The 27022-nt window shown below is 38.1% G+C and overlaps 1 protein-coding gene across 6 annotated transcripts in view; it reads right to left on the bottom strand.

Annotated features, from left to right (window-relative positions):
* Positions 1-27022, bottom strand: part of LOC133610462 (protocadherin-15-like) — a 345402-nt gene that overhangs the window by 272594 nt on the left and 45786 nt on the right. For 5 of the 6 annotated variants that reach the window (XR_009815878.1, XR_009815880.1, XR_009815879.1 and 2 more), the window contains exons 4-6: positions 20184-20198; positions 18887-18952; positions 576-736 (exon numbers count right to left, since the gene is read on the bottom strand). Coding sequence is in view for 3 of the 6 variants with exons in the window: in XM_061966744.2 (XP_061822728.1) it covers positions 576-736; positions 18887-18952; positions 20184-20198 (242 nt within the window). In the remaining 3 variants the exon portion in view is untranslated. The remainder of the gene's footprint in view (positions 1-575; positions 737-18886; positions 18953-20183; positions 20199-27022) is intronic. The other variant, XM_061966743.1, reaches the window with a different exon arrangement.

Here is a 27022-nt window from a genome sequence, read left to right as displayed (position 1 = left end):
TCAGAGCTAGAAAACAATGGTGTTCACGCAAAATAGTCACAGCGAGGACACCATTTGGACATGGTGAATGGTTCCCATCTATTTAAACAACAATGTCTGTTTGTTGTGTCATTTTCAGAGGACAGTTCTACTCGCTGAACAACAGCACTCATGCAGCTCCAGACCATAACGCTACCACCAACAAGCTTGAATGTAGGCAAGACAATTATATTGATACTCACTTGTGTTGCCAGCAATTTAGACAATGGCTGTGTCGAATCAGTTTCAAGAGGACATTTTCCCTTATTGAACCACAGCTCCACCGATAGCAGCACTCATGCAGCCCCATATCTTGACGCACCGTGTTGTAGCTTTGTGTAGACCAATTTTCAGAGAATAGTACAATAAACCCATCCTCCTATTGAAGCCGTATGCGGACTTCTCTAAAACATATTTGTTTCTATAGTCTTTTGAGAATACTGTATATAATATGAGAAGTGCACTCACTTTTAAAGTGATTTTTTTAAGTATAGTGTACAAACTATTCATAAAATATTAAGAAAATCTAAAAATAAATCAAGACTTTGCGTCCATACATCTCTGTTGAGAACTCGCCCGGTGCTGTTGAGGTAAAGGGCTTGCTTGGAGGGGTCCAAAATCACCCAGTAGTCGTAGTTGTCCCTCAGAGACAACGAGATGGTTCGGTCTGGACCTTCTGCAACGCCATTGATCTGCATATTCTCCACCAGCAGCGTTCCTGAAAAAGCCAATTAAAATAAAAACAAAGTTGAAACTAAACTGAATGAAAGTGTGGGCGACAAAACCGTAGAATAATTAAGGGAGGTGGACTCAAAATAAAGAAAATTAATTTCTTCTGAAAGATAATCATATATTCTTAGAAGTAGCCAACCTCCTGTCTCCAGGACACAATTTAAAACGATAAATAATATGTATATATAATTGTGTTTAATAGTAGCAAATACATCAACAGTAACAGCTTGGTTGTAAACATCTTTATCATCTCTGCGTCACACTCGACATTTTCACAAGAGGCAAGTACGAAACAGCAACGGATGGAAACAAAAAAAAGGTCCACGAGAACTACCAAAAGTGCATCAATAAAGTATTCACAGCACTTCACTTTTTCCACATTTTGTTATGTTACAGCTTTATTCCGAAATTGAATAAATAAATGTTTGTTCTCAAAATACCCCATAATGACAATGTAATATGTCATTGGATGAAAACCAACACTACCCATCCAACTTGATGAAGCTTAAAAGGTGCTGCAAAAAGGAATTGGCGAAACTGCCCAAAAATAGGTGTGCCAAGCTTGTGGCATTGTATTCAAAAAGACTTGAGGCTGTAATTGCTGTCAAAGGTGCATCAACAAAGTATTGAGCAAACGCTGTGAATATTTATGTGCATTTGATTTTTTAAATTGTTATTTAGTTTTAAAGGGGAACTGCACTTTTGGAATGTTGCCAATCATTCACAGTCATTATTAAAGACATAATGACGGATGGATTAAAAAAAAAAAAAGCATTCTTAATAATAAACAAATAAAAGTCCGCTTACAGCGGAGCCAATGCGACCTCCACTATTTCGCCCATAAAGTCCAATAAATAACCATTCAAAAACCGCCAAAAATACTCCATTTACATTTCGTGACTTGAATATTAACCAAGTATTAGATATAGTTTTTTTTAAGCGCTAATACAGACAAACTATTTATAGCGGCAACGTGATCACTATCGTGTGTCCCAATGTTTACATCATTGAGTGGTCTGCTGCTTCCTTGCTATTTATTCTAGATCATAAATCATGCCTGTCACCTGGACAGAAGAAGTCTGAGTAGCTATTCCGACAAGTTGGTACACTTTGACAGCCATTTAGGGCCCGAAAATGGCCAGAACGACACAAAAAGACGCTTGGTACCCCTACGCCTTCACCCCATTTCTTTGTGATTATTATGAGACATTCTTCACCTAAATGTGAATTTATGAACACCCCAGCAGTTGGTATCCTAATGACAGCAGACCTTGCACGGTAAGTGATGTTTTATTATGTCTGTTGGCTCTCATAAAGTCTGCAGTGAGTATTAATCAGTGATGAAGAAAAAAAAAAGCAAACGTGCTGCGTTTTTGAAATTAATGCTTAAATTATCAAAATACGTTAATATTAAGTGTTATTATAAATGTGCCCATGACTACATTACACACACACACACAATATATATATACATATATCTATATATATACATATATCTATATATATACATATATCTATATATATATATATATATATATATATATATATATATATATATATATATATATATCAAGGGTTGGAATTGGGGGTTAAATCATCACCAAAAACTATTCCCAGGCGCGGCCACCGCTGCTGCCCACTGCTCCCCTCACCTCCCAGGGGGTGATCAAGGGTGATGAGTCAAATGCAGAGAATAATTTCGCCACACCTAGTGTGTGTGTGACAATCATTGGTACTTTAACTTTAAAATATATATATATATATACATATACACATACACATATATATATACATATATACATATACATATATACATATATATATATATATATATATATACACATATATACATATACATACATACATATATATACATACATACATACATACATACATACATATATATATATATCGATGCTGTCATCTAGCAAAGCTGAATTTGACCAAGCAACCCCCCCGTACCAAAAAGCCCTTGATGAAAGCGGATACAATTTCACCCTCACCTATGAACCCACGCCAGGAAACCAGCCAAAAAAGAACAGAAAACGAAACGACATCATCTGGTACAACCCCCCATACAGCAAAAACGTCTCAACGAACATTGGACACAAATTCCTCAATCTGATTGACAAACACTTTCCCAAAGACAACACCCTAAGAAAAGTATTCAACAAGAACAACATTAAATTGAGCTACAGCTGCATGAACAATATACGACAAATCATCTCAAACCACAACAAAACAATTGCAAATGAGCCGTCGGCCCCCAGACAGAGCGACTCCAAAACCAACAAAGGATGTAACTGTAGAAAGAAACCTGATTGCCCTCTCAACGGGGGGTGCTTACAAACATCAGTTGTCTACCAATCTAAGGTAATACGCAAGGACATTAACACATCCGACACATATATAGGATTAACCGAGGGAGAATTCAAAACCAGATGGAACAATCACAAGGCTTCTTTCAGGAACAAAAACCTGCGAAATACCACAGAACTCAGCAAACACATTTGGGACCTCAAAGACAATAATGTTGAATATTCAATAACATGGCAAATTCTTGCATCCAGCACACCTTACAATAGTGGTAATAAAAGATGCAACCTATGCTTGAAAGAGAAACTGTTTATTATTTACCGTCCAGACCTGTCATCCCTCAACAAGCGCAGCGAAATTGTAACATGCCGCCATAGACGGAAACACCTCCTAGGTAACACATGAGCCAATCACCACGCCCCTAGGCCAGCCTGTACCCACCCACTCTGTGCCCTATATAAACCATGGTATGCGAATGCTCCCATTAAAATCTCCTGACGATTGAGGGTACCCCCCCTCATGAAACAGGCCTGTAGAGATGAAATAGTCTTGTGATTTTTTTCCCCACACATACATATATTGCGCTCTACTACGGTATCGAGCACTATTTTTTGGATAACCTTATTAAGACATATATATATATATATATATATATATATATATATATATATATATATATATATATATATATATATATATATATATATATATACTTACATCATGTATATAAACCTCAATGGAGGCGTTAGGTTGTTTTTATAAGGGCTTTGTAGGCGGAATTGTGCGGCTCCCATCGTAAAGTGACTTTTGATTGCATTTATTATATATTTGGAATGCAAAGAAATCACATCCATCGTAATGTCTCTCATAGTGATTGTAAACGATAGGCAAAATTCCAAAAACAAAGTGCAGTTCCCCTTTAATAAATTTAATACATACATTTTCAAATTGTCCTTATGAGGTATTGTCTGTAGAATTGTGAGGACAAATATGAATGTATTACATTTTGGAAAAAGGCTGTAATTTAAAATGTGGAAAAAGTGAAGCGCTGTGAATACTTTCCAGATGCACTGTACACCACAGAGACGTGTGTGGGAGCAAAAATGCATTATTAAGTGAAACTTAATTGAGACTACTCAAGCGAGAGACTCATTAAAATACCTTGACTCCTTGCTTTATCATTCACACAACTATTATTAATACAATTTAAATGGAGAAACATTCAATGTTTGCTGCTTATTACAAAGAATGATGCATACTGTACATATGACATGACCGCTTTAGTAGTAAACGGTGTAGCCCGGGCATTTATTTACATAAACCACAAGCAAGCATGTTATAATTTGAGAGAGACTGAAAACCCAACACAAATAACCATGTTTAACTTTAATGAGTTGAATTTTATGATTAAGTTGAAAGAACCACATAGCTCTGTTTGAACACATTTAGATTAATAAACAAGTATATTGCACAACACAGTAGCAACAAAAGTAACATTGTGATGGTGGCAAGGATCAAATTGCCAGCATTATGTAAAAATAGGGGTGAAATTTGAATCATAATTTGAGGTTCCACATTCGATTTAGGGACTATATTAGTTTATTTAGAACGATCCGATCCGAAACCATTCAGTGAATTGAAATCCATTCAGTAACTTTATGCCCAAAATTCAACCGTTGTGACTTTGAAATAAGCACTGCCGGTGGAGTTTCCTTTACTCATGTTAATTCTTGTAAGGGAATTATGTGTAAATGAATTATGGATACAAACAAGAAAGGAAACGACAATTAATATGGCCAATGCATCTTATCTGAATAAAGTGCAACCAACACTGAATTGAATTAATAAGACCTGGAAACTTTTTCTGCTTACATTTTCAATATTCAAAAACATTTTCAATAAAAATACAGTAACAAACATTTTAACATAAGATATACCCAATACTTTTTCTGTTGTTTGCCAACATACAAATAATAGAATATTAATAATGATGAATGATTAATGAAGAAAATTACCTAAGTAATTAAGTGCAACCAATTATTTTAGGATGAAATGAGCTGACATTTAACCTGCTACAACTCTTATTTTAGTAAAGAGCTATAGTGGCCGAGAAAAGTGACAAACGCCACAACCCAACAACGTAAAGCTACAACATGTACCCCGCCTTTCGCCCAAATGCAACTGCGATAGGCTCCACCCACCCCCGCGACCACGAGAGGGACAAGCGGTAGAAAATGGATGGATGGATGGACAACAACAACAGAAAGACGCAACGTCAGTGACAGCGGACACGTTTCGGCGACAGACCAAGTAGCTGAGGCGGAAAGTTGAAAACGGTTTAAAGAAAGTTGGAAAAGTGAAGTGAAGTGTGAGCATATTTTTAGTCATGAATAACTTTAATAATACTCATATAATATATTCATGACACCGTTTTTAACCTTCCACTTCAGTCACCTCGTCCGCCGACAAAATGTTGTTCGCTCTCACTTACCTTGTGTCCGTCACTTCCGTTGTGGCTCAAAGTTGTGTTGCGGCTTTACATTGTGTTGTGGCATTTGTGGCTTTTGCAATCGTGCTATAGCTGAATGTTGTTGTGTTTGTTGTGCTTGATGATATTGTTTTGAGGCGTTTGCATTTGTTGTGACGAGAGATGTCCGATAATGGCTTTTTTGCCGATATCCCATATTCCGATATTGTCCAACTCTTAATTACCGATTCCGATATCAATCGATACCGATACATACCAGTGACGTGCGGTGAGGTTCATGACTGGTGAGGCACTGACTTCATCACAGTCAGATTTACAAACATATGAACCCTAAAGAGTATCTTATTCACCATTTGATTGGCAGCAGTTAACGGGTTATGTTTAAAAGCTCATACCAGCATTCTTCCCTGCTTGGCACTCAGCATCAAGGGTTGGAATTGGGGGTTAAATCACCAAAAATGATTCCCGGGCGCGGCGCCGCTGCTGCCCACTGCTCCCCTCACCTCCCAGGGGGTGAACAAGGGGATGGGTCAAATGCAGACGACAAATTTCATTACACCTAGTGTGTGTGTGACAATCATTGGTACTTTAACTTAACTTTAACTTTACACATACAAACTGTAGCACACAAAAAAGCACATTTAATAAAAAAAACTTTATTATGGTCTTACCTTTACTTATAAATTGAGTCCATGCGCCGCAACTAAAGCCCTCACTTAAACTTTCCACGTGCAAGATTGAATCTATTTAAAAAAGTGTAACCGAGGGTTTATAAATGTCGCCTATACTGTATGAAACTACAAAATAACAAACACGGAGGCTCCAGTTTACACGAGGACCACTTTATTTACCTTCTTTCAAAAACCTCCGCTCCACTCCGTGACATCACTTCCGCTCTTAGCGCCTTCAAAATAAGAGCTCAAGGCATATACTGTATAACAGCGCATAACAGGAACTTAACATCACAAAGAGGAAAGCCCATGAAAATAGGTTACAAAAGTTATTTAATAAGAAGCCAAAAAGTGCAAAAACAATAATGTTCGTGTTGGGGGAGTTGTGAATTAGATACACCTGCAGTCTGCAGGTGTACCTAATGTTATGGCCCTGCAGTCATTCACAACTCCTCCAACACGAACATTATTGTTTTTGCACTTTTTGGCTTCTTATGAAATAACTTTTTTAAATAGATTCAATCTTGCACGTGGAAAGTTTAAGTGTGGGCTTTAGTTGATATAACAATTCTACGGCGGGGGTGCACGAGGCGGGGTTACTGGAGCCTCAGCCAGTGCGTCTTTTGCAGCAGTTTTATGATCGCTCAGCACAAGAAATACGTTACACACATACAGTTGTTGACAAAATACACTGTACATTATATACCTCAGCTAACTAAACTATGGAAATGTATAATATAGTAGTTCATATAGCAATACAGTCTCACTGCATAGCAGGCCAGCAGTTAGCCGAGTCCGGAATCCATGTTGAGGCACTGAGTGACATGCCTCAACTGGCTGCTGATCACCGCACCGTCTCTTCTCAGTATTTGAACGGCAAATGTGAAAATTCAGCGATTTTGAATAAAAATAATCTAAAACTGGTGAAGTTAAATGGAAAATAACTTCATAGTATAATCACTGGATACATTTAACAATTAATTGTTTTTCTTTTCACTTTTTTTTTCTTTCCATGATGGCAGGTGAGGCCCCGCCTCACCTGCCTCTAGTGACTGCACGTCACTGATATATACAGTCGTGTAATTAACACATTATTATGCCTAATTTTGTTGTGATGCCCCGCTGGATGCATTAAACAATGTAACAAGGTTTTTCAAAATAAATCAACTCAAGTGGGGACGGCGTGGCGAAGTTGGTAGAGTGTCCGTGCCAGCAATCGGAGTGTTGCTGGTTACTGGGGTTCAATCCCCACCTTCTACCATTCTCGTCAGCTCCTGATGGGTGCTGGTTAGCGCCTTGCATGGCAGCTCCCGCCATCAGTGTGTGAATGTGTGTGTGAATGGGTGAATGTGGAAATAATGTCAAAGCGCTTTGAGTACCTTGAAGGTAGAAAAGCGCTATACAAGTATAACCCATTTATCATTTATTTATAAGTTATGGAAAAAAATGCCAACATGGCACTGCCATATTTATTATTGAAGTCACAAAGTGCACTATATTTTTTAACATGCCTCAAAACAGCAGCTTGGAATTTGGGACATGCGCTCCCTGAGAGAGCATGAGGAGGTTGAGGTGGGCGGGGTTGAGATGGGGGTAACGGGGGAGGGGGCTGTATATTGTAGCATCCCGGAAGACTTAGTGCTGCAAGGGGTTCTGGGTAGTTGTTCTGTTGTGTTTATGTTGTATTACGGTGCGGATGTTCTCCCAAAATGTGTTTGTCATTTTTGTTTGGTGTGGGTTCACAGTGTGGCGCATATTTGTAACATTGTTAAAGTTGTTTATACGGCCACCCTCAGTGTGACCTGTATGGCTGTTTTTGATTGATTGATTGAAAATGTTATTAGTAGATTGCACAGTTCAGCACATATTCCGTACAACTGACCACTAAATGGTAACACCCGAATAGGTTTTTCAACTTGTTTAAGTCGGGGTCCACGTAAATCAATTCATGGTACAAATATATACTATCATCATAATACAGTCATCACATAAGTTAATCATCAGAGTATATACATTGAATTATTTACATTATTTACAATCCAGGGGGTGGGATGAGGAGGGTTTGGTTGATAACAGCATACTTCAGTCATCAACAATTGCATCATCAGAGAAATGGGCATTGAAACAGTGTAGGTCTGACTTGGTAGGATATGTACAGCGAGCAGAGAACATAGTGAGTTCAGAAAGCATAAGAACAAGAAATACATTTGATTATTTACATTTGGTTATTTACAATCCGGGGAGGTGGGATGTGGAAGGGGGGAGGGTGTTAGTCAAGGGTTGAAGTTGCCTGGAGGTGTTGTTTTAGTGCGGTTTTGAAGGAGGATAGAGATGCACTTACTTTTACACCTGTTGGGAGTGCATTCTTGTATTTGTTGACCAAGTATGCATTGCATTCACTTGTGTGTGTGTGTGAAAAGCCTTAGATAATGTGTGATTGGGCCAGCACGCAAAGGCAGTGCCTTTAAGGCACGCCCCCAATATTGTTGTCTGGGTGGAAATCGGGAGAAATTCGGGAGAATGGTTGCCCCGGGAGATTTTCGGGAGGGGCACTGAAATTCGGGAGTCTCTGGGAGAGGCAACTGCTCTGTACTTCTCCCTACGGCCGTCGTTTTAAAAAGTCCTAACTTTTACTTTTTGAAACCGATACCGATAATTTCCGATATTACATTTTAAAGCATTTATCGGCCGATAATATCGGCAGTCCGATATTATCGGACATCTCGAGTTGTGACCTTTCCCCGCCAGTGTAGCTAGCCGCCATTCTTGTTTTGATGACTGTCGGCGTCAAGTAGACAGACTTGAGCTATGTTTAACTTTATCATTAAAAGTGTCAAACTTCATATAAAGTCTGCCGTTCTTAAATCCAAGGTTTTCTTGTTTGTAGTATAAATAAAATCGATTGATTGCCTTTTAAAACTATGTTAGATCGATATATATCTTCCGGAAGGCCAACTTGCCGAGCACAGATCAATGTAGCTGAATCTTAGGAATATAAATCGATAAATGGATGAAGTGGATGAATCGTTACACCCTTATTTAATACTCCTGATGAGTTCATAGTAAACAACAAAAACTTCTGGATGCTGACACCTTATGATACTTCAAATGCCACGCAGGGTTCTTACACTTAAAGTTCTCCAAAACCATTTACTGCATTTCCATGACCATAAAAAAGTATTTAATCTCAATGGCACTACCGAAAACAAATTATTTGTAACACCAAGTAAAATTAGGTTTGTGAAATGTATGGTGCATCTCTAAAACAAACAAAAAAAACACCACACAGGCACACATCTTCTCATATTTCAGTTCCAGCATATTTTTTGTCATTACTCCTGTTCCATCCCACAGCCTCACGTATAAATCCATTTGGTGGACAAATGGTGGTTTAGGCTTTTGTCAAAAAGCACTACATATGCTGTTTGTTGAAACACTATTGACAAGTAAGAGTCTTTTTAAAGCACAAAACACAGACATAGGCACATTTGCAATCTGGCTGTCCAGGAACATGGCAGCAAATAGACTGCTCGTGTCCTTGGGTGACTTGAATGGTTAGTATGAATACACGTATTCTAGAGCCCGCAATATATTCAGGACTTTATTTTTGCAGAAACGTCCAACGTTTTCTGCTTCGTTGCTGCAGCATCGGTGTTCATGACCGCTATTGCGCTGCTAGCGACAGTTTCGTGTTTTTTTACCCTTAAAGTGGATAACAAGCGCCACCTCACCCATATTCAAAAAATAAAAATAAAAATGTACAGCAGTTTGCATTTAGCACATCTTGGGTCAGTGCTTTAGACTGTTTCCACTGTGGGCCACACACTGAAAAATCAAAGCATGTAGGGGCCATTTTGATATTTTTCATTTTTAAAACCAATACAATGTCATTTTTTTCTTTTTCCTTTAGGGCTCCCCTCAAGAATAGTCTCAGTTATAAAAAATTTTTAAAATAAGTAATATATGAAAATGTTTAATTTATATTCAGCACTTAAATCTCCAGATGAACGTCAGGTCATTCGATCAATATAAAGTTATTTTATTACTAGATGAGGTAATTCCTGAAGGAATTGCGTGTGAATGCTCCAATGCTGAAGTTGAACTGAAATGCTGAAAGAATGTAGTATGAATGTAAGAATAGTTCAAATATTGGAATGGTTTGAATGTTGAAAAGCTGACGCTGAACTGAAATGCCAATGGAATGTAGGAAGAATGTAGAAATGGTTTGAATGTTGAAATCGTTTAAACGCTGAAGTGGTTTGAATGTTGAAGAGTTTGAATTTCCAGGAAAACCAGAATTTTGTTTGGAACTTGGGAAAGTGTTCATTTGAATGTCCAGGATGAGTGGAATGTGTTGATATTGGAATGGTATAAATAAGTTGAAAAATGTGGGAATTGTGCGACTTGAAAAATGTCCCATTCATTTCAATGGGAACTTCCTGGAAATTTGGGAATTTGGGGAAAAGCGGGATTTTTTAAAAAAATGATTAGGAGCATGAATGTCCTGAATGAGCTGAATTGGCTGGTGTTGGAGTTGTTTAAATCGGTCAAGAAATGTTGAAGCAGCAACAGTTTTTTATGTGAGAAATGGTATTATGGAATTTCCGAAAAAGCGGTAATTTTTTCAAAAATGGTAAAAAACTTGAATGTTGGTTGGTGTTGGAATTTTTCAAATCGGTCGAAGGTTGAAGTAGTAACATTTTCAATTGAGAAATGGTATTAAGGAATTCCTGGAATTTCGGGAAAACTGGGAATTTTTGCAGTTCGAAAAACAACTTTGATTTTGTCCTGATTAAGAGGAATGTTTGGACGGTAGAACGGTTAAAGTGGGCTGAAAAATGTGGAAGGAGTAGTCGCTAAAAAAAAGGGTCAAAAAAGAGTTTGAAAAAACGGGAATTCTGTGAATTCCTGGATTTTTTTTTAACTTGGAAAAATAGTAGTTTGAATGTCTAGGATGAGTGGAATATGTTGAAGGTGGAATGGTTTGAATCGGTTGAAAAATGTGGAAATGGTGGAAGTTTGAAAAATGGCCAAGTCATTTTGAATGGGAAAAATGTTCCGGAAAACCTGGAATTCTGGGAAATTTGTCAAGGAAAAGCCCACGATTCCCGGAAAGTTTGAAGTTGGAACGGTTTGAATCGTGTAAAAAATGTGGAAGGTAGAGCTCGCCAAAATCTGGAGAAGAAGAATAGATAGATGAATTTTGGTGTAGAAAACCATATGTGTGAATGCTTTGGAGCATTCACACAATTATGTAAGTTTTATGCCCTATTTGTCAAAAATCTGTGTATTGGCAAAAACACAACAAATGCAATATTTTCAACCAAAAAAATATTTCAAAGCGGAATATTTAATGTCAAGTAACTGGAGTTTGCTGGAATTTTTGTCAGCATCTTCACATCGCTAGCTGAAGTAGCTAACTAGTGGTCGTACCTGCAGTTTGTACACTGCAAAACTGAAATCCAAGTAAGATTAAATATCTAAAATAAGGGTGATATTTGCTTATTTTCTGTCTGATAAGATAATTCTTCTCACTAAGCAGACTTTATGTTAGAGTGTTTTACTTGTTTTAAGGGTGTTGGTCCTAAATTATCTCAGTAAGATATTACAGCTTGTTGCTGAGATTTTATGACCTATATTGAGTAAAACATGCTTGAAACTAGAATATCAACTGATGCAAAGCTGTGTCATCAACACTCACAAGTGTAAAACTGCTTTTTTAAAGTAATAATTTCTTACTTCAAGCATGAAAAAAAATATCATTATGTCAAGATAATGGCACTAGCATTTACTTAATTTAAGAATATTTTTCAACATATTGAGCAAAAAGGTCTCTTTTTTTTCTACCAAGAAAAGTGCACTAGTTATTAGTGAGAATATACTTATTTTAAGGTATTTTTTCATTGAGGTTAGCTAATTTTACTTGTTTTGGAAAGTCTTGACAAGACGAATTTTCTTGTTCTATTGGCAGATAATTTTGCTTAGTTCAAATAAAATACCCCTAATTTTTGTATTTTTTTTTCTTGTTTTTGAACACTGACTTTTTGCAGTGTAGGCGCTTGCACGCGGTCTGCCTACTTCTGAAAAAATATTACTTTCCATTACCTTTCCAAGGCCTGGAAGCTGGATTTTAAAATTCCATGACTTTTCCAGGTTTTTCATGATCGTATGCACCCTGGACTTAGAAGTAGCTTTGCACTGTTTTGTATTGTCTACGTTAGCCGCGAGCAAGGACGGAACAATGTGTTGAGGACACTGCCGTTGTCTTATGGTGGTCAAATTTGCGTGACGCATATAGAATGTGTCATCAACATGCATTATCAAGATTTGACTACAGTATTAAAAGATTTATTGTCGGACAAATTTATACCATTTATAACATTTCAAAGTTTAGCTTTTGATGAAATGTCTAAATGAATGCACTTCAGTAGGAGACTGAGCCATAAAAACCATGTGTCGCTCCTCCATGCACTTCCACATACAACATCTGCACAAACACACACTGCACAATCTAATATCTGACACCGAAATTGGGTCGTCGCCCTGTGTGCTCCCGCCAAAAAGATGTGGAACGCCTTGACGTGATTTGCTGATGTAGGGAAACTGGCGGGGGGAAAATTTACTGTTAATCAAATTGCCTTCTTTACATTAGAAATAGGATGGAAAATTCATGGAGAGACTTTCAGCATATGCGGTCTCAAGGTCCTTGATGCTGGTTTTTCACAGGGTTGCATTGCACAGTGGAAAACTGATCATTCAGTCACCTTGTGTTGTACGATATCGAATTTGGCTCACCATAAACGTGGGCTGTCTTCACAGTTACCTTACTTGAGGAGGCTGTGTAATGAGTATTATTGTGCAGCGTCAGATTAAAACCAATGAAGAGAACACAAGGAGATCGAACATAGATACAGTAGTAGGCTACTATGCCAAACTCTTATGCCACTAATGCTTGGATGAGAATCTGTCTTTAAAAACAACTTCAAGAGGTTAATGTGGCCAAGTAAGCGCAACAGCCGGATCCTGACTCTTGTAAAATTAAATGGACTGGAAACCTAATTAATGCCATTAATAGGATCTGTATCCATCTAATTTTTACTACAAAATGACTGCAGTGAAACAAGTTCGTTAAAACACAAGCAACCCTTGCATGAACTTTGTTTGACATACTGTATAAATCTGTAGAAAATTCATCTGTATGAATGTTAGACTAATACTAATGCTTGATAATCTGCTGGATTTTGATGTATTTCAATAATTACATTGAAACTCAAGCAGTAGGAACAATGGCAATTTTATTTTGCTAGGGGCTAATGCACTGCATGAAAGACCAATTTCCATTTGATTTGGGACCTTTCAAGATTCTATAATAAAAGCAAAACTGTTTACTTTAAGCAGTCAGCACTGAGGATTTTATGCAATTATACACTGTTTCATACACTGATTATCTGATGAATGCCTGATTGCCCTGATGTATCTTTTCCCCACAAAGTAAGATGTAGCTTCTGCATACAAACCATCGTGGGAAAGACAGTACATTATTGTCCGGTTAGGAGGTCACAAACCCACGTAGTCTATAACAAGATCTGATAGCTCAGTTACAGCTCTTGTTATTACCAAATCTGTGTTATATGTGTTTTATGTTGCACGATTGCACCAAGAAAAATTCCTAGTTTGTGAACCCGTTCTCAAACAATGGCAATAAAACGATTCTGATTCTGATGACCTATAGTATGTTGACAATGTGCACAAACTGTGGAAACTAGCGTGTTTATATTATGTGCATTCTACTTGTTCTCGCATTCTAATGAATAAATCCAGTTTACACACTGATTAGTTTTTTTTATGTACCCAAAACAGCCACAAAGCAGCTCCATCTGAAAGAACAACAAACTCCATTACCATGCAGCTGGGACACAATGCACAAAAGAGATGGGAAAGAAATTGAGAGGGGGATAGGGGGGGACACACCACTGTATGCAATATATTAGCATTGGACAAATTAAGTGTGTCTTCCCTGATTATTAGCCTTGTTTATGTCATGGGTAAAGTTATAAGTTGTGGTTCTCTTCTCACAGTACATTCCATTGAAAAAACATTGCCTTCATAGTTGTGCAGTGACGTGCGGTGAGGTTGATGGCTGGTGAGGCACTGACTTCATCACAGTCAGATTTACAAACATATGAACCCTAAAGAGTATCTTATTCACCATTTGATTGGCAGCAGTTAACGGGTTATGTTTAAAAGCTCATACCAGCATTCTTCCCTGCTTGGCACTCAGCATAAAGGGTTGGAATTGGGGGTTAAATCACCAAAAATGATTCCCAGGCGCGGCGCCGCTGCTGCCCACTGCTCCCCTCACCTCCCAGGGGGTGATCAAGGGGATGGGTCAAATGCAGAGGACAAATTTAATTACACCAAGTGTGTGTGTGTGACAATCATTGGTACTTTAACTTAACTTTACATATACAAACTGTAGCACACAAAAAAGCACATTTAATTAAAAAAAACGTTATTATGGTCTTACCTTTACTTAGAAATTAAGTCCATGCACCGCAACTAAAGCCCTCACTTAAACTTTCAACGTGCAAGATTGAATCTATTTAAAAAAGTGTAACCGAGGGTTTATAAATGTCGCCTATACTGTATGAAACTACAAAATAACAAACACGGAGGCTCCAGTTTACACGAGGACCACTTTATTTACCTTCTTTCAAAAACCTCCGCAACGTGACATCACTTCCGCTCTTAGCGCCTTCAAAATAAGAGCTCAAGGCATATACTGTATAACAGCGCATAACAGGAACTTAACATCACAAAGAGGAAAGCCCATGAAAATAGGTTACAAAAGTTATTTAATAAGAAGCCAAAAAGTGCAAAAACAATAATGTTCGTGTTGGAGGAGTTGTAAATTAGGTACACCTGCAGTCTGCAGGTGTATCTGCACAGCAGGCCAGCAGTTAGCCGAGTCATTGCGCAATCCATGTTGCGGCACTGAGTGACGTGCCTCAACTGGCTGCTGTTCACCGCACCTTCTCAGTATTTGAACGGCAAATGTGAAAATTCAGCGATTTTGAATACAAATAATCTAAAACTGGTGAAGTTAAATGGAAAATAACTTTATAGTATATTCACTGGATACATATAACAATTAAATTTTTTTTTTTTCTTTTTAAATTTTTTTTCTTTCCATGATGGCAGGTGAGGCCCCGCCTCACCTGCCTCTAGTGACTGCACGTCACTGGAACTTACCTGTCAACAGTGTTGGGACTAACGCGTTACTGTAACGCCGTTAGTTTCGGCGGTAACAAGTAATCTAACGTGTTATTTTTTATATTCAGTAACTCAGTTACCGTTACTACATGATGCGTTACTGCGTTATTTTACGTTATTTTTTATGTAGTATCGGCTAGAAACAGAAGATCTGAGTGTGTTTTATTGGCACGCTGCAGTGTCGTCCTTCTGATTCTTCCTCTGTCACAAGCCGAAGGCGCGCTCTGTGTGTGTCTGGGGGAGGGGAGGGGATTGGAGGGGAGGGAGGATGCGCAATAAACGATAAATAAATAAATGATAATACAATACAACGTAAACCACAGAGTGTTCTGTGGTTACTTTTTGGTTGGCCAAGCTAAGTCCGGCTGGAAATCGTGAGAATGGTTGTCCCGAGGAGAGGCACTGAAATTCGGGAGAGTTGCCAAGTATGAGATATTCTCACTTCTTTTCTTTTGTCGAGCACAAAGAAAAGAACATTTTAGTTAAATGTAAGTTGTGTCTTGGATCAAAGATCCCGTCTACTGCCCAAAATAAAATCTGCCTGGTTAGACTTTGTGTATGTCACGTGTGCCTTCCTTAGGTGAAGCCAGATTTACAGCTATGTTGTTATTATGTTGTTTGTTACTTGTGTATGTTATGTTGCAGCTATTTAAAATAGTTTTGTCAATTTGTTCTGGCCTGAAATAAATTGGCCCTTTGAAACATATCTTTGTCTTTGTGTGTTGTATGTAGACCACATTGCTTAGCAGAGTTCAGCGATGCAAATGCATGTCAAGTTGATCAACACATTGTATTATTCTCCACTGCAATAACAGTACTGAAATGAAGTCTAAAAGGGCATTAATGGGAGCTTTTTTTAAAAAAAAGAAAAAAAGGAACTAAATAGTTACTTTTCACAGTAACGCGTTACTTTTTGGTGTAAATAACTAAATTAGTAACTGAGTTACTTTTGAAATAAAGTCACTAATAACTTTAACTAGTTACTGGTTTTCAGTAACTAACCCAACACTGCCTGTCAACCCTTTTTTTTTTTTATCTTGCCCTTCTTTCCTGCCGCTTTCCTGTTCCTGTATTTTTTTTAATTGTTTTGATTCTGATTCTGGTAAGAGTAGATTAGGGTATATAGTTTCTGAAATGGAAAGACGTTAACGTGGGGCGGCGTGGCGCAGTGGAAGAGTGGCCGTGCGCGACCCGAGGGTCCCTGGTTCAATCCCCACCTAGTACCAACCTCGTCATGTCCGTTGTGTCCTGAGCAAGACACTTCACCCTTGCTCCTGATGGGTGCTGGTTAGCGCCTTGCATGGCAGCTCCCTCCATCAGTGTGTGAATGTGTGTGTGAATGGGTAAATGTGGAAGTAGTGTCAAAGCGCTTTGAGTACCTTGAAGGTAGAAAAGCGCTATACAAGTACAACCCATTTATTTATTTATAACGTATCTTGTTTTCATGTTAGCATTTTAGCTAGCGAGCTGGCGCAAGTCAGTCCATGAGTTTATCCAAGTGCAGTTTTCGATCATTTTAATTTAAAACGGTATTGCTAACTGTCAGGATTTTTACAGTTTATCGTGACATCTTTAGTTATTAGTATCAAAATGTTATCTTTTTCTCATTACACTACATTTTTTTGCTGTTTTTTTTTCTTTTCGTTAGTGTTTTTTGTTTGATTTTATTTCAAAATTATGCAGTGACCAAATACAACTCTGGCTGCGGGCTGCAAATCACCCCCTGGCCACAATTTGGACACCAATGATCTAGCAGCTTTATCTAGCGCTGCATTCATTTTAAAATGTCGCTACTCCACTGTTAGGTGAGAAACTCATGTGTGTGACGCGCTGTATTGTTGTTTATAATAAACTCGTCATCATTGCTTTCAATGCTGACTGAGCAGTTTGCGCATTACTGCTATTACAACACTGGTTGTGTTGCTGGTGTGTTGTGTAAGTTACCAGTTAGTAAAAGACTACAGTATGTACTAGAGATGTCCGATAATATCGGACTGCCGATATTATCGGCCGATAAATGGTTTAAAATGTAATATCGGAAATTATCGTTATCTGTTTCAAAAAGTAAAATGTATTACTTTTTAAAACGCCGCTGTACGGAGTGGTACACGGACGTAGGGAGAAGTACAGACCGCCTATAAATGTTAAAAGGCACTACCTTTGCGTGCCGGCCCAATCACATGATATCTACAGCTTTTCACATGCACAAGTGAATGCCATCCATACTTGATCAACAGCCATACAGGTCACACTGAGGGTGGGCGTATAACAACTTTAACACTGTTACAAATATGCGCCACACTGTGAACCCACACCAAACAAGAATGACAAACACATTTCGGGAGAACATCCGCACCGTAACACAACATACACACAACAGAACAAATATCCAGAACCCCTTGCAGCACTAACTCTTCCGGGACGCTACAATATACACCCCCCCGCTACCCTCTACCCCTCCCACCCACCTCAACCCCGCCCCCCTAACCCCGCCCACCTCAACCTCCTCATGCTCTCTCATGGAGAGCATGTCCCAAATTCCAAGCTGTGTTTTGAGGTATGTTAAAAAAAATTATGCACTTTGTGACTTCAATTAATATATATGGCAGTGCCATGTTGGCATTTTTTTCCATAACTTGAGTTGATTTATTTTGGAAAACCTTGTTACATTGTTTAATGCATCCAGTGGGGCATCACAACAAAATTAGGCATAATAATGTGTTAATTCCACGACTGTACATATCGGTATCGGTTGATATCGGAATCGGTAATAAAGAGTTGGACAATATCGGAATATCGGATATCGGATATCGGAAAAAAAGGCATTATCGGACATCTCTAGTATGTACTTTCTCATAAACGACAAATCAGAAGAAGAAATGCATTAAAATCGAGTAAAGATTGCAGAATCTTATTCAAGTAAAACACGGTCTCCACACAAAAGACTAAAAAGTGGAGCATCTTAATTTCAGTAAATATATGTTTTCCATTGAACAATAAGGTAAAAGACACACTTGTTGCTAGTGTTTTGTCCCAAAGCTTGACAGCAGACTCAAAAGCAGCTATAAAAGACTGCATCTGCTCCACTTAGCCTTGTCAGGAGTCAAAAGACAAGGCAGAGCAGTGCGACTTAGCCACTCCTGTGCTTCCGTTGACACCTGAGCTTAAGTTTGTGGATAGCACACGGGCCTCGCAGCGACGGCAGCGCTCGGCTGAGGCCTGATGAATATTAATGAGCCTTAGTTACACTCCGGCGCCAAATGGCAGCTGCTGAAAAAAGGTCAAGATCTTCTCGCTGTGTTTGTGCAAAGTTTGGGGAGGACTACCTTAACAGTTCATGTAGCATATCTGCTGCATTCAATCAGGCTGTAACTGAATTAAAACTTACCATTCGGACTCTCCTCATCTATGGCAACAATGGTAGCAGGAGGACCAGAACGAGAAAGTTTACATTCTGAAAGAGAAATTAAAAACGTTAGCATATTTACGCAGATTATAAACATCGAGAAAGATCTACAGCAGGGATGCCAAAAGTGATTCTCGTGTGGGGCCCGTCGCGTCGTTTCGTTCGGCCCGCCGAAGGGTGGCTAGAAATGTAATACCCATTCATACTGACCTCTTTCAAGCGGCACAATCATTCATGGCATGTCCGCAAGGCTACACTGTAAACAAGTCAGTAAATTTTATTGTAAAAAACCTGGCAGCTTAGTCGCCAGGAATTCACTCTAAAATCATCAGTGGTACCATTTTTCCATTTACAGTAATGCACTGTAAAAACAGGGAACATAGATTTGACGATAAAAAAGTATCAGCTCAGTCGCCAGAATTTTGCAGTAAAAATAACAGTGGCACAGTTTTTCAATTTATAGTAATGCACTGTAAAAAAATGGATGTAGATTTTATGTAAAAAAAAATGGCAGATGGGTCACCAGACTTTTAACGTAAAAACAACAGTTTTTCAATATACAGTAATTTGGTGTAAAAAACACGTAAATCTTACGGTAAAATTCTGGTGACTGAGCTGCCCATTTTTTTCCAATCGTAAAATCTATAGTTGTTTTTTTTACAGGCAAACTCGTTGCGTTTGAATTTGAGACCCGTGGTCTTTGGTAAAGTTGTGAGTTTTAGACGCTCAATGAAGAAGAATTATCTTGGTCGCCATGCTTCGCCCACGTCCGATAATGAAAAACTAAACCCTTTGAAATTTAGCATCCTCCATATGTCTCATCTGTCTGGGTGAAGTTTAAAAGCGATCAGATGAAATATCAAGGAGAAACTGGTTACAGAACAACACCCGGTGTCAAAAATCTGTAAAAAAATGACCTTTTTGAATGTTTTGAGGTTAGAAATGTACATAAAAGTTGCAGAGTTGCATGCTAACTGAACTACACATGACTGTGTGACAATCTCCACTACCTTATATTGATTAAAAGGCGGTAAGAGGAAAAAAATACTCACTGGTGGTGTTGTTGCATGGTAAAATTCGCTGTTTGGCACGCGGACTATTGGCACATTTTAACTTTGGCCCTTGGAGGCAAAACGTCTGATCACCCCTGATCTACAGCGTATTAACCCGCCTAAAGCAAATGCATTCTATACAATGACAATTAGAAAATACTGGTGATGCAAGGTTACACAGGGTTGACACACAAACAGGGAAGGAAAAGAGTGGAAGTACTCCTCACCCTCATATTGCCAGTCTGCAGTAGAAGACCGAGCCACCAGGAAGGAGGAAGGAAAAGATGAAGGAAAGCAGCCAGAAAAAAAAGAGGACAAAAACATTAGAGAAAACATCTTAAAGCAGGGAATGGCTTTGTGCTTTTGAAAAGAACACACATTTAAAAATGATGACCACTCTTGAGGCATGATGTTGACATGTATGCATGCATTTTTTTTCAACCCGCATTCATAACTTCCTTTAAAAGAAAAAAAAACGCCTGCCTCGAAATGATTTGCACCCAGAGCAGGAGTCCGCAGCTGCCAATGTGACATTCAAGTATTCAAAAGGGGCTCTTCACTTGACAACATTCAAAGGCTCTTCAGGACAGTAAACTAATCACATAGCAAAAGCATCCAAGATTTCAGAAGAAAAACTCTTAAAGAATATTGCATGGTTGAAGTTAAAGGTTTCAAACTGAGCCTCCTTTAATTGTTCAAAACACTGTATAGGAGCTATAAAAACATTTATCAAACATACCCTGAGCAACATGCAACACAATAGCTAAAAATTGCCAGATGTAAGTGGTTTTACTTTATTTTAGTTGTGTTATACAGTGGTTAACCTCTCTATATTCATGTATGACCAGTAAGAAGACATTTAAACAATAGTGCATCCAAAGTGTGTTGTCTGAAATCTAGCTCTAGCCGGAAATTGACACGGTTTAAAAGGGCTTTAGGTCAGCCCTGATCTTTGTGTCTGTAGCTTTAATGCCAATGAGCTGTAGTTTCTCAAAACCTGTCTCCTGTTATGCATTATATAGGGAGGAACATAATTGGCCTCCGATCCTGATCTGTTTTTTTTTTTGTTACCTGAGATCTGATCAGAGTTCCAATTCGATACTTTGACGATAATGGAAGTGAAGATGTTTTATAGCAAGTAACTAAAGTAAACAGAATAATCCATTTCTGTAAAGCCGATTTTATGAAATGTAAAATGTGCTAGTATTGTTGTAAATCAGGTGATTCGTGGTTTGAATGCTACATATAAATATTTTCTAACAAAATAAAGTCGATAGTGCGCAATAACTTAAAAAAAGCAGAAACTAACATTGGCGCTGTCACGCCAAATTTCTTCCCCCTACAAAAACCTTCCCACCCTCATTTACTTCCGGGGTCATTTCCTCTTACGTCATTTCCTCTTACTTACGTCATTTCCTCTTACGTCATTGACAGCGATCTATAGAATCCAAATCTCCTGAAAATGGTGGTGTCACTGAATGACATTTGTCTTTATCTTTCCCAGGGGACTTATGTCAAACACCAGCAGGCTTCTAAAAATTCCAGGCGGAGTGTTAGGGAAAATTTCAGGCGGAGTGTTAGGGCCGCTGCTGGGAACTTCTGTCTTCGTGGTAACGTGCAAAAAATATGAATTAATATATAATACTGTTAAATGTCTGTACTTTAAATCAACATTATTGTTAAAACCATTTCACTAATATTAATTAATATATAATACTGATAAATGTCTGTACTTTAAAATCAACATTATTGTTGAAACCATTTCACTACAATATTGTGTGTGCTGCTGTCCTGTGTCAAAGCCGAAGTGTCATCGATCGCTGTCAATGACGTAAGAGGAAATGACGTAAGTAAGAGGAAATGACGTAAGAGGAAATGACCCCGGAAGTAAATGAGGTGGGGAAGGTTTTTGTAGGGGGAAGAAAGTTGGCGTGACAGCTCCCATTTAAATCATTTGGGTTATGCCCTTAAAGCTTTCCTGTATCCTCATATTTACTCCATGACTTTGGTAAACAATAACAAAACACACCTTAAATTACTTTATAATAACAAGAAAAAGAAAATATCGATGTAATCACTTTAGTATTGTGTATATACTAGGGGTGTAACGGTACACAAAAAATTGGGTTCGGTACGTACCTCGGTTTAGAGGTCACGGTTCGGTTCATTTTCGGTACAGTAAGAAAACAAAATATACATTTTTGGGTTATAGATTTACCAAATTTGCAAAATCTTCCACCAAAAATATTTTTCTTAGTGGAATATTTGATGTGAAGTAATCGGAACCTTGGATAGGTTAATAATTCATAATAACATTGATTTTGATTCAATATTATGTTTTGAGCAATGACAGTTTGTAAGAAAAAAAACCAGCTTTGTTTTATTAGTCAACATTGCAACTTTTTCTAAATTACATTTAACCTTTAAGCTTTTTTATTTCACTTTTGTTATGTTTTTGTTTATTTTAATAGTATTTTTAGAATGTGCCGTGGGCCTTTAAAACATTAGCTGTGGGCCGCAAATGGCCTCCGGGGCACACTTTTGACACCCCTGCTATAGATAATAAAAAATTAAATCTGATAAATCTATGGATAAAAAGCAGAGCCTGGCGACGCATGCACGTTTATCATAACTCTCTCGCTCTCTCTGTCTCTGCCCCTCCCTCACGAATGCTGCTGCGCGCACAATTTGTTTTGTTTTTAACCCCTTCTAAAGCCTGAACGTACATTGAAAATACATGCAACCCTAACTCAAAATGCCAGACATTTGAGGCATTTAAGAAACTCCGTAAAAGAGGACATGTCCGGTGAAAAGAGGACGTATGGTCAGTCTATCGTAGCCCGTTAGCTCCTAGCATGCCGTGTGTTGTGCCTCGGTGTGCATTGTTTAGACAACGTGCGTTACGCTACTTAATATGTCCTTGTGGAAACTCGTTCGGTACACCTCCGAACCGAACCGGAACCCTCGTACCGAAACGGTTCAATACAAATACACGTACCGTTACACTCCTAGTATATATACAAGGTATCGACATCTGGTTTGAAGCGTTAGCGGTTAGTTTCTTGTGTGCATGTTTAGCCATTCCTTTTCCTCTAGTCCTTCAGTGATAATGTTTCTTGGAAGAAACTTTTGTTTATTTTCCGCCATAGGGGTGAGGATTAGTGCCTTGGAAGCGACTTCGCACTGTGGATAGAGGACACGTTCATGCAGCTTGGTCTCAAATTTGAGCCAGTGTTCTGGCAAGACACACACCCTCCTGAAATCCATGCAAACACCTCCTGCATGTGTGGAATAAAGAATGGAAATGGAAATGGAATTGTGTCTCCATGAGCATGCATCGATTATGCAGGAATCCTTCATGTAAGTACATGTAGTAAATATATAAACACTGGGACACAGCTGCGGTAAAGATGGGCTGGATGTGACAGTTCATCAGCCAATCAGTTAAAAAGGGCAAATGTAGTCACCTGATCTGATTTGATTCCTCGATCTACAGCACTGTATCTACCGGTTATATATACACTCTCCTCTGCATTAAGGCAGGGGTGTCAAAATTGTTTTCATTAAGGGCCACATCGCAGTTATGGCTGCTTGTTACAGTGAATATATTTAATGTATAACCGCCTCATGATATTATTACACAATTCCCTATGCGTTTGATTAGTCTTCTTTTACATACAAATTGACGGATTAAGTACTTGCTTTTGAATTCATTAATCTGGGGAACAAAATTTTTATTCTAACAAAAAATTATTTGGATATGTTAATTATATGGGTGTCCAAACTTTTTCACCAAGGGCCGCATACTAAAAAGTCAGTCTGCGGGGGCCATTTTGATATATAATTTTTGACACGACAAATTTTACAGTCAGCTTTGTATTATGGGTGACAAAGAGCACTATTAATAATTACAGGGGTAAAAAAACAACAGTAAAAATAAAAATAAAAAAAAGAGCAAAAAGACAATGTAATGAGAAAAAGCTGAAAATTTGATACTAACAAGACACTTTGTCACTTAATACACAAAGCTGAGCCTAACTTTTGTCTTTAAAAATAAATGTTGGTTTTTATAATTTTTTTATTACCAAAATAACCCGCCACATACTTTAACTTTTCAGTATGCAACCCTTGGTGGAAAAAGTCTGGATTTACCCCTGAGTTTTAATATAAATTGGCCAGCTTTTTTCTCATTACTTCACAAATTGCTGCTCTTTTTGTTGTTTTTCTAGCCCCCCAAAAAATGCTGCAGGCCAACAAACCTTGAGCTGCTGACCGCATTTTGGACACCAGTGTTTTAATGTTTTTTGCATGGTCAGATAATTCTAAAGTTTAAAAGACAATTTTTCGGTCAAAAATGCTACAACGAATGTGTTTAGTAAGAAAGATGAAGTACTCTATCAATGCACATTATTTCCAGGCTTCCACGGGCCACATAAAACGATGTGGCGAGCAAGATCTGACCCTTGGGCTTTGAGTTTGACACGTGCAATAAGGAGTAAGACAAGAGGACACAAACATTAGCAAAACCCAAACAAATCTAAATTTGAGCAAACAAAAGTAAATTTAGCATATTCATCATCATGGGGTATCAGGTCTGTTTGCAGGCATCGATGATCCAGTCTTCTCCGTCGTATGTATGAGTTCTATATTACTGATATTTCCGATTCAATTTCTTAGGCTGCTGATATATGTTGTTCGTTGTCGACCTGGAGCTTTCTTTCCTACTAGTTTTCCTGTTAACATCACTTTTTCTAAGCTGTCTTTTCTAATGATATGTCCAAGGAATTTCAGCTGCCTATTTCGAATCGTTGCAATTGGAGATCTCCTGGTTTTTGCTTTTGCCAATACCTCTTCATTACTTTTCTTTTCAGTCCATAATATGTAGAGTATTTTTCTCAAGAAACACAATTCAGTTCGCCTCTAATTGTCTCAGTTGTTGATTGTTTAAAGTCCAGCATTCCCAGCCGTAAAGTAGGACAGATAAGTTTTGAGGTCTCTGAGTTTGGTGTATATTAAGATGTTTCTATTTTTAAATATAAGACTCATTTTGTTGAAGCTGTCTTTTGACATGGCAATCCTTTTGTTTATCTCTTTTTCACACCTACCATCAGATCTTACTGTGACACCGAGGTATTTGAATTGATCCACTTGTTTTATTTTCTTATTGATGCATGTGATGCTACATGCAGGTGGATGTGGTTGTTTCGCATAGTAGTGGACCTTTAGGAAAATGTAAATTTGGCCTTATTTGATGAGATACAAATACCATCAAAATTAGAGATGTCCGATAATATCAGACTGCCGATATTATCGGCCGATAAATGCTTTAAAATGTAATATCGGAAATTATCAGTATCGGTTTCAAAAAGTAAAATTTATGACTAAAACGGCGCTGTACGTAGTGGTACACGGATGTAGGGAGAAGTACAGAGTGCCAATAAACCTTAAAAGGCACTGCCTTTGCGTGCCGGCCCAATCACATAATATCTACGGCTTTTCACACACACACACGCACACACACAAGTGAATGCAAGCATACTTGGTCAACAGCATACAGGTCACACTGAGGGTGGCCGTATAAAAAACTTTAACACTGTTACAAATATGCGCCACACTGTGAACCCACACCAAACAAGAATGACAAACACATTTCGGGAGAACATCCGCACCGTAACACAACATAAACACAACAGAACAAATACCCAGAACCCCTTGCAGCACTAACTCTTGCGGAACGCCACAATATACACCCCCAGATATCCCCCACCCACCTCAACCTCCTCATGTTCTCTCAGGGAGAGCATGTCCCAAATTCCAAGCTGCTGTTTTGAGGCATGTTAAAAAAAGTTATGCATTTTGTGACTTCAATAATAAATATGGCAGTGCCATGTTGGCATTTTTTTTCCATAACTTGAGTTGATTTATTTTGGAAAACCTTGTTACATTGTTTAATGCATCCAGCGGGGCATCACAACAAAATTAGGCGTAATAATGTGTTAATTCCACTACTGTATATATCGGTATCGGTTGATGTCGGAATCAGTAATTAAGAGTTGGACAATATCGGAATATCGGTTATCTGCAAAAAAGCCATTATCGGACATCTCTAATCAAAATATTTGATGCGGTCTTTGGTTAAAAGTAGGGATGTCCGATAATGGATTTTTGCCGATATCCGATATTCCGACATTGTCCAACTCTTAATTACCGATACCGATATCAACCGATACCGATATATACAGTCGTGGAATTAACACAATATTATGCCTAATTTGGACAACCAGGTGTGGTGAAGATAAGGTCCTTATTTAAAAAAATGTATAAAATAAAATAAGATAAATAAATTAAAAACATTTTCTTGAATAAAAAAGAAAGTAAAACAATATAAAAACAGTTACATAGAAACTAGTAATTAATGAAAATGACTAAAATTAACTGTTAAATTTTAGTACTATTAGTGGACCAGCAGCATGCACAATCATAAGTGCTTACGGACTGTATCCCTTGCAGATTGTATTGATATATATTGATATATAATGTAGGAACCAGAATATTAATAACAGAAAGAAACAACCCTTTTGTGTGAATGAGTGTAAATGGGGGAGGGAGGTTTTTTGGGTTGGTGTACTAATTGAAAGTGTATCTTGTGTTTTTTATGTTTATTTAATAAATAAATAAAAAAAAAACGATACCGATACCGATAATAAAAAAAACCCGATACAGATAATTTCCGATATTACATTTTAAAGCATTTATTTAACTAGAGATGTCCGATAATATCGGCCTGCCGATATTATCGGACATCTCTAGTTAAAAGTTTAAAAGGCAACATAGTTGACAATATGGACGGTTGTTTGCTTTGCTCATTCATCAAACACTTAAAGCTCAAAAGGTGGAAGCTAATTTGCCTTCCCAACCCTATTCTAATTGTGCATTGTGAGGCAGGCAGTTGGACTCGTCACTAGTTAGTGGACCAGCTGGCCTTTCAGAGTGCATTTGTTTGGGAGTGTGCGTGCATGACATATACGCAACTCCTGCTTGACTGCCTCTTTATTTAGTGTAAGAC

Source organism: Nerophis lumbriciformis, linkage group LG11 (assembly GCF_033978685.3).
Source record: "Nerophis lumbriciformis linkage group LG11, RoL_Nlum_v2.1, whole genome shotgun sequence".
In the NCBI taxonomy this organism is placed as follows: Eukaryota; Metazoa; Chordata; class Actinopteri; order Syngnathiformes; family Syngnathidae; genus Nerophis; species Nerophis lumbriciformis.
This window is presented reverse-complemented; position numbering and strand designations above follow the sequence as displayed.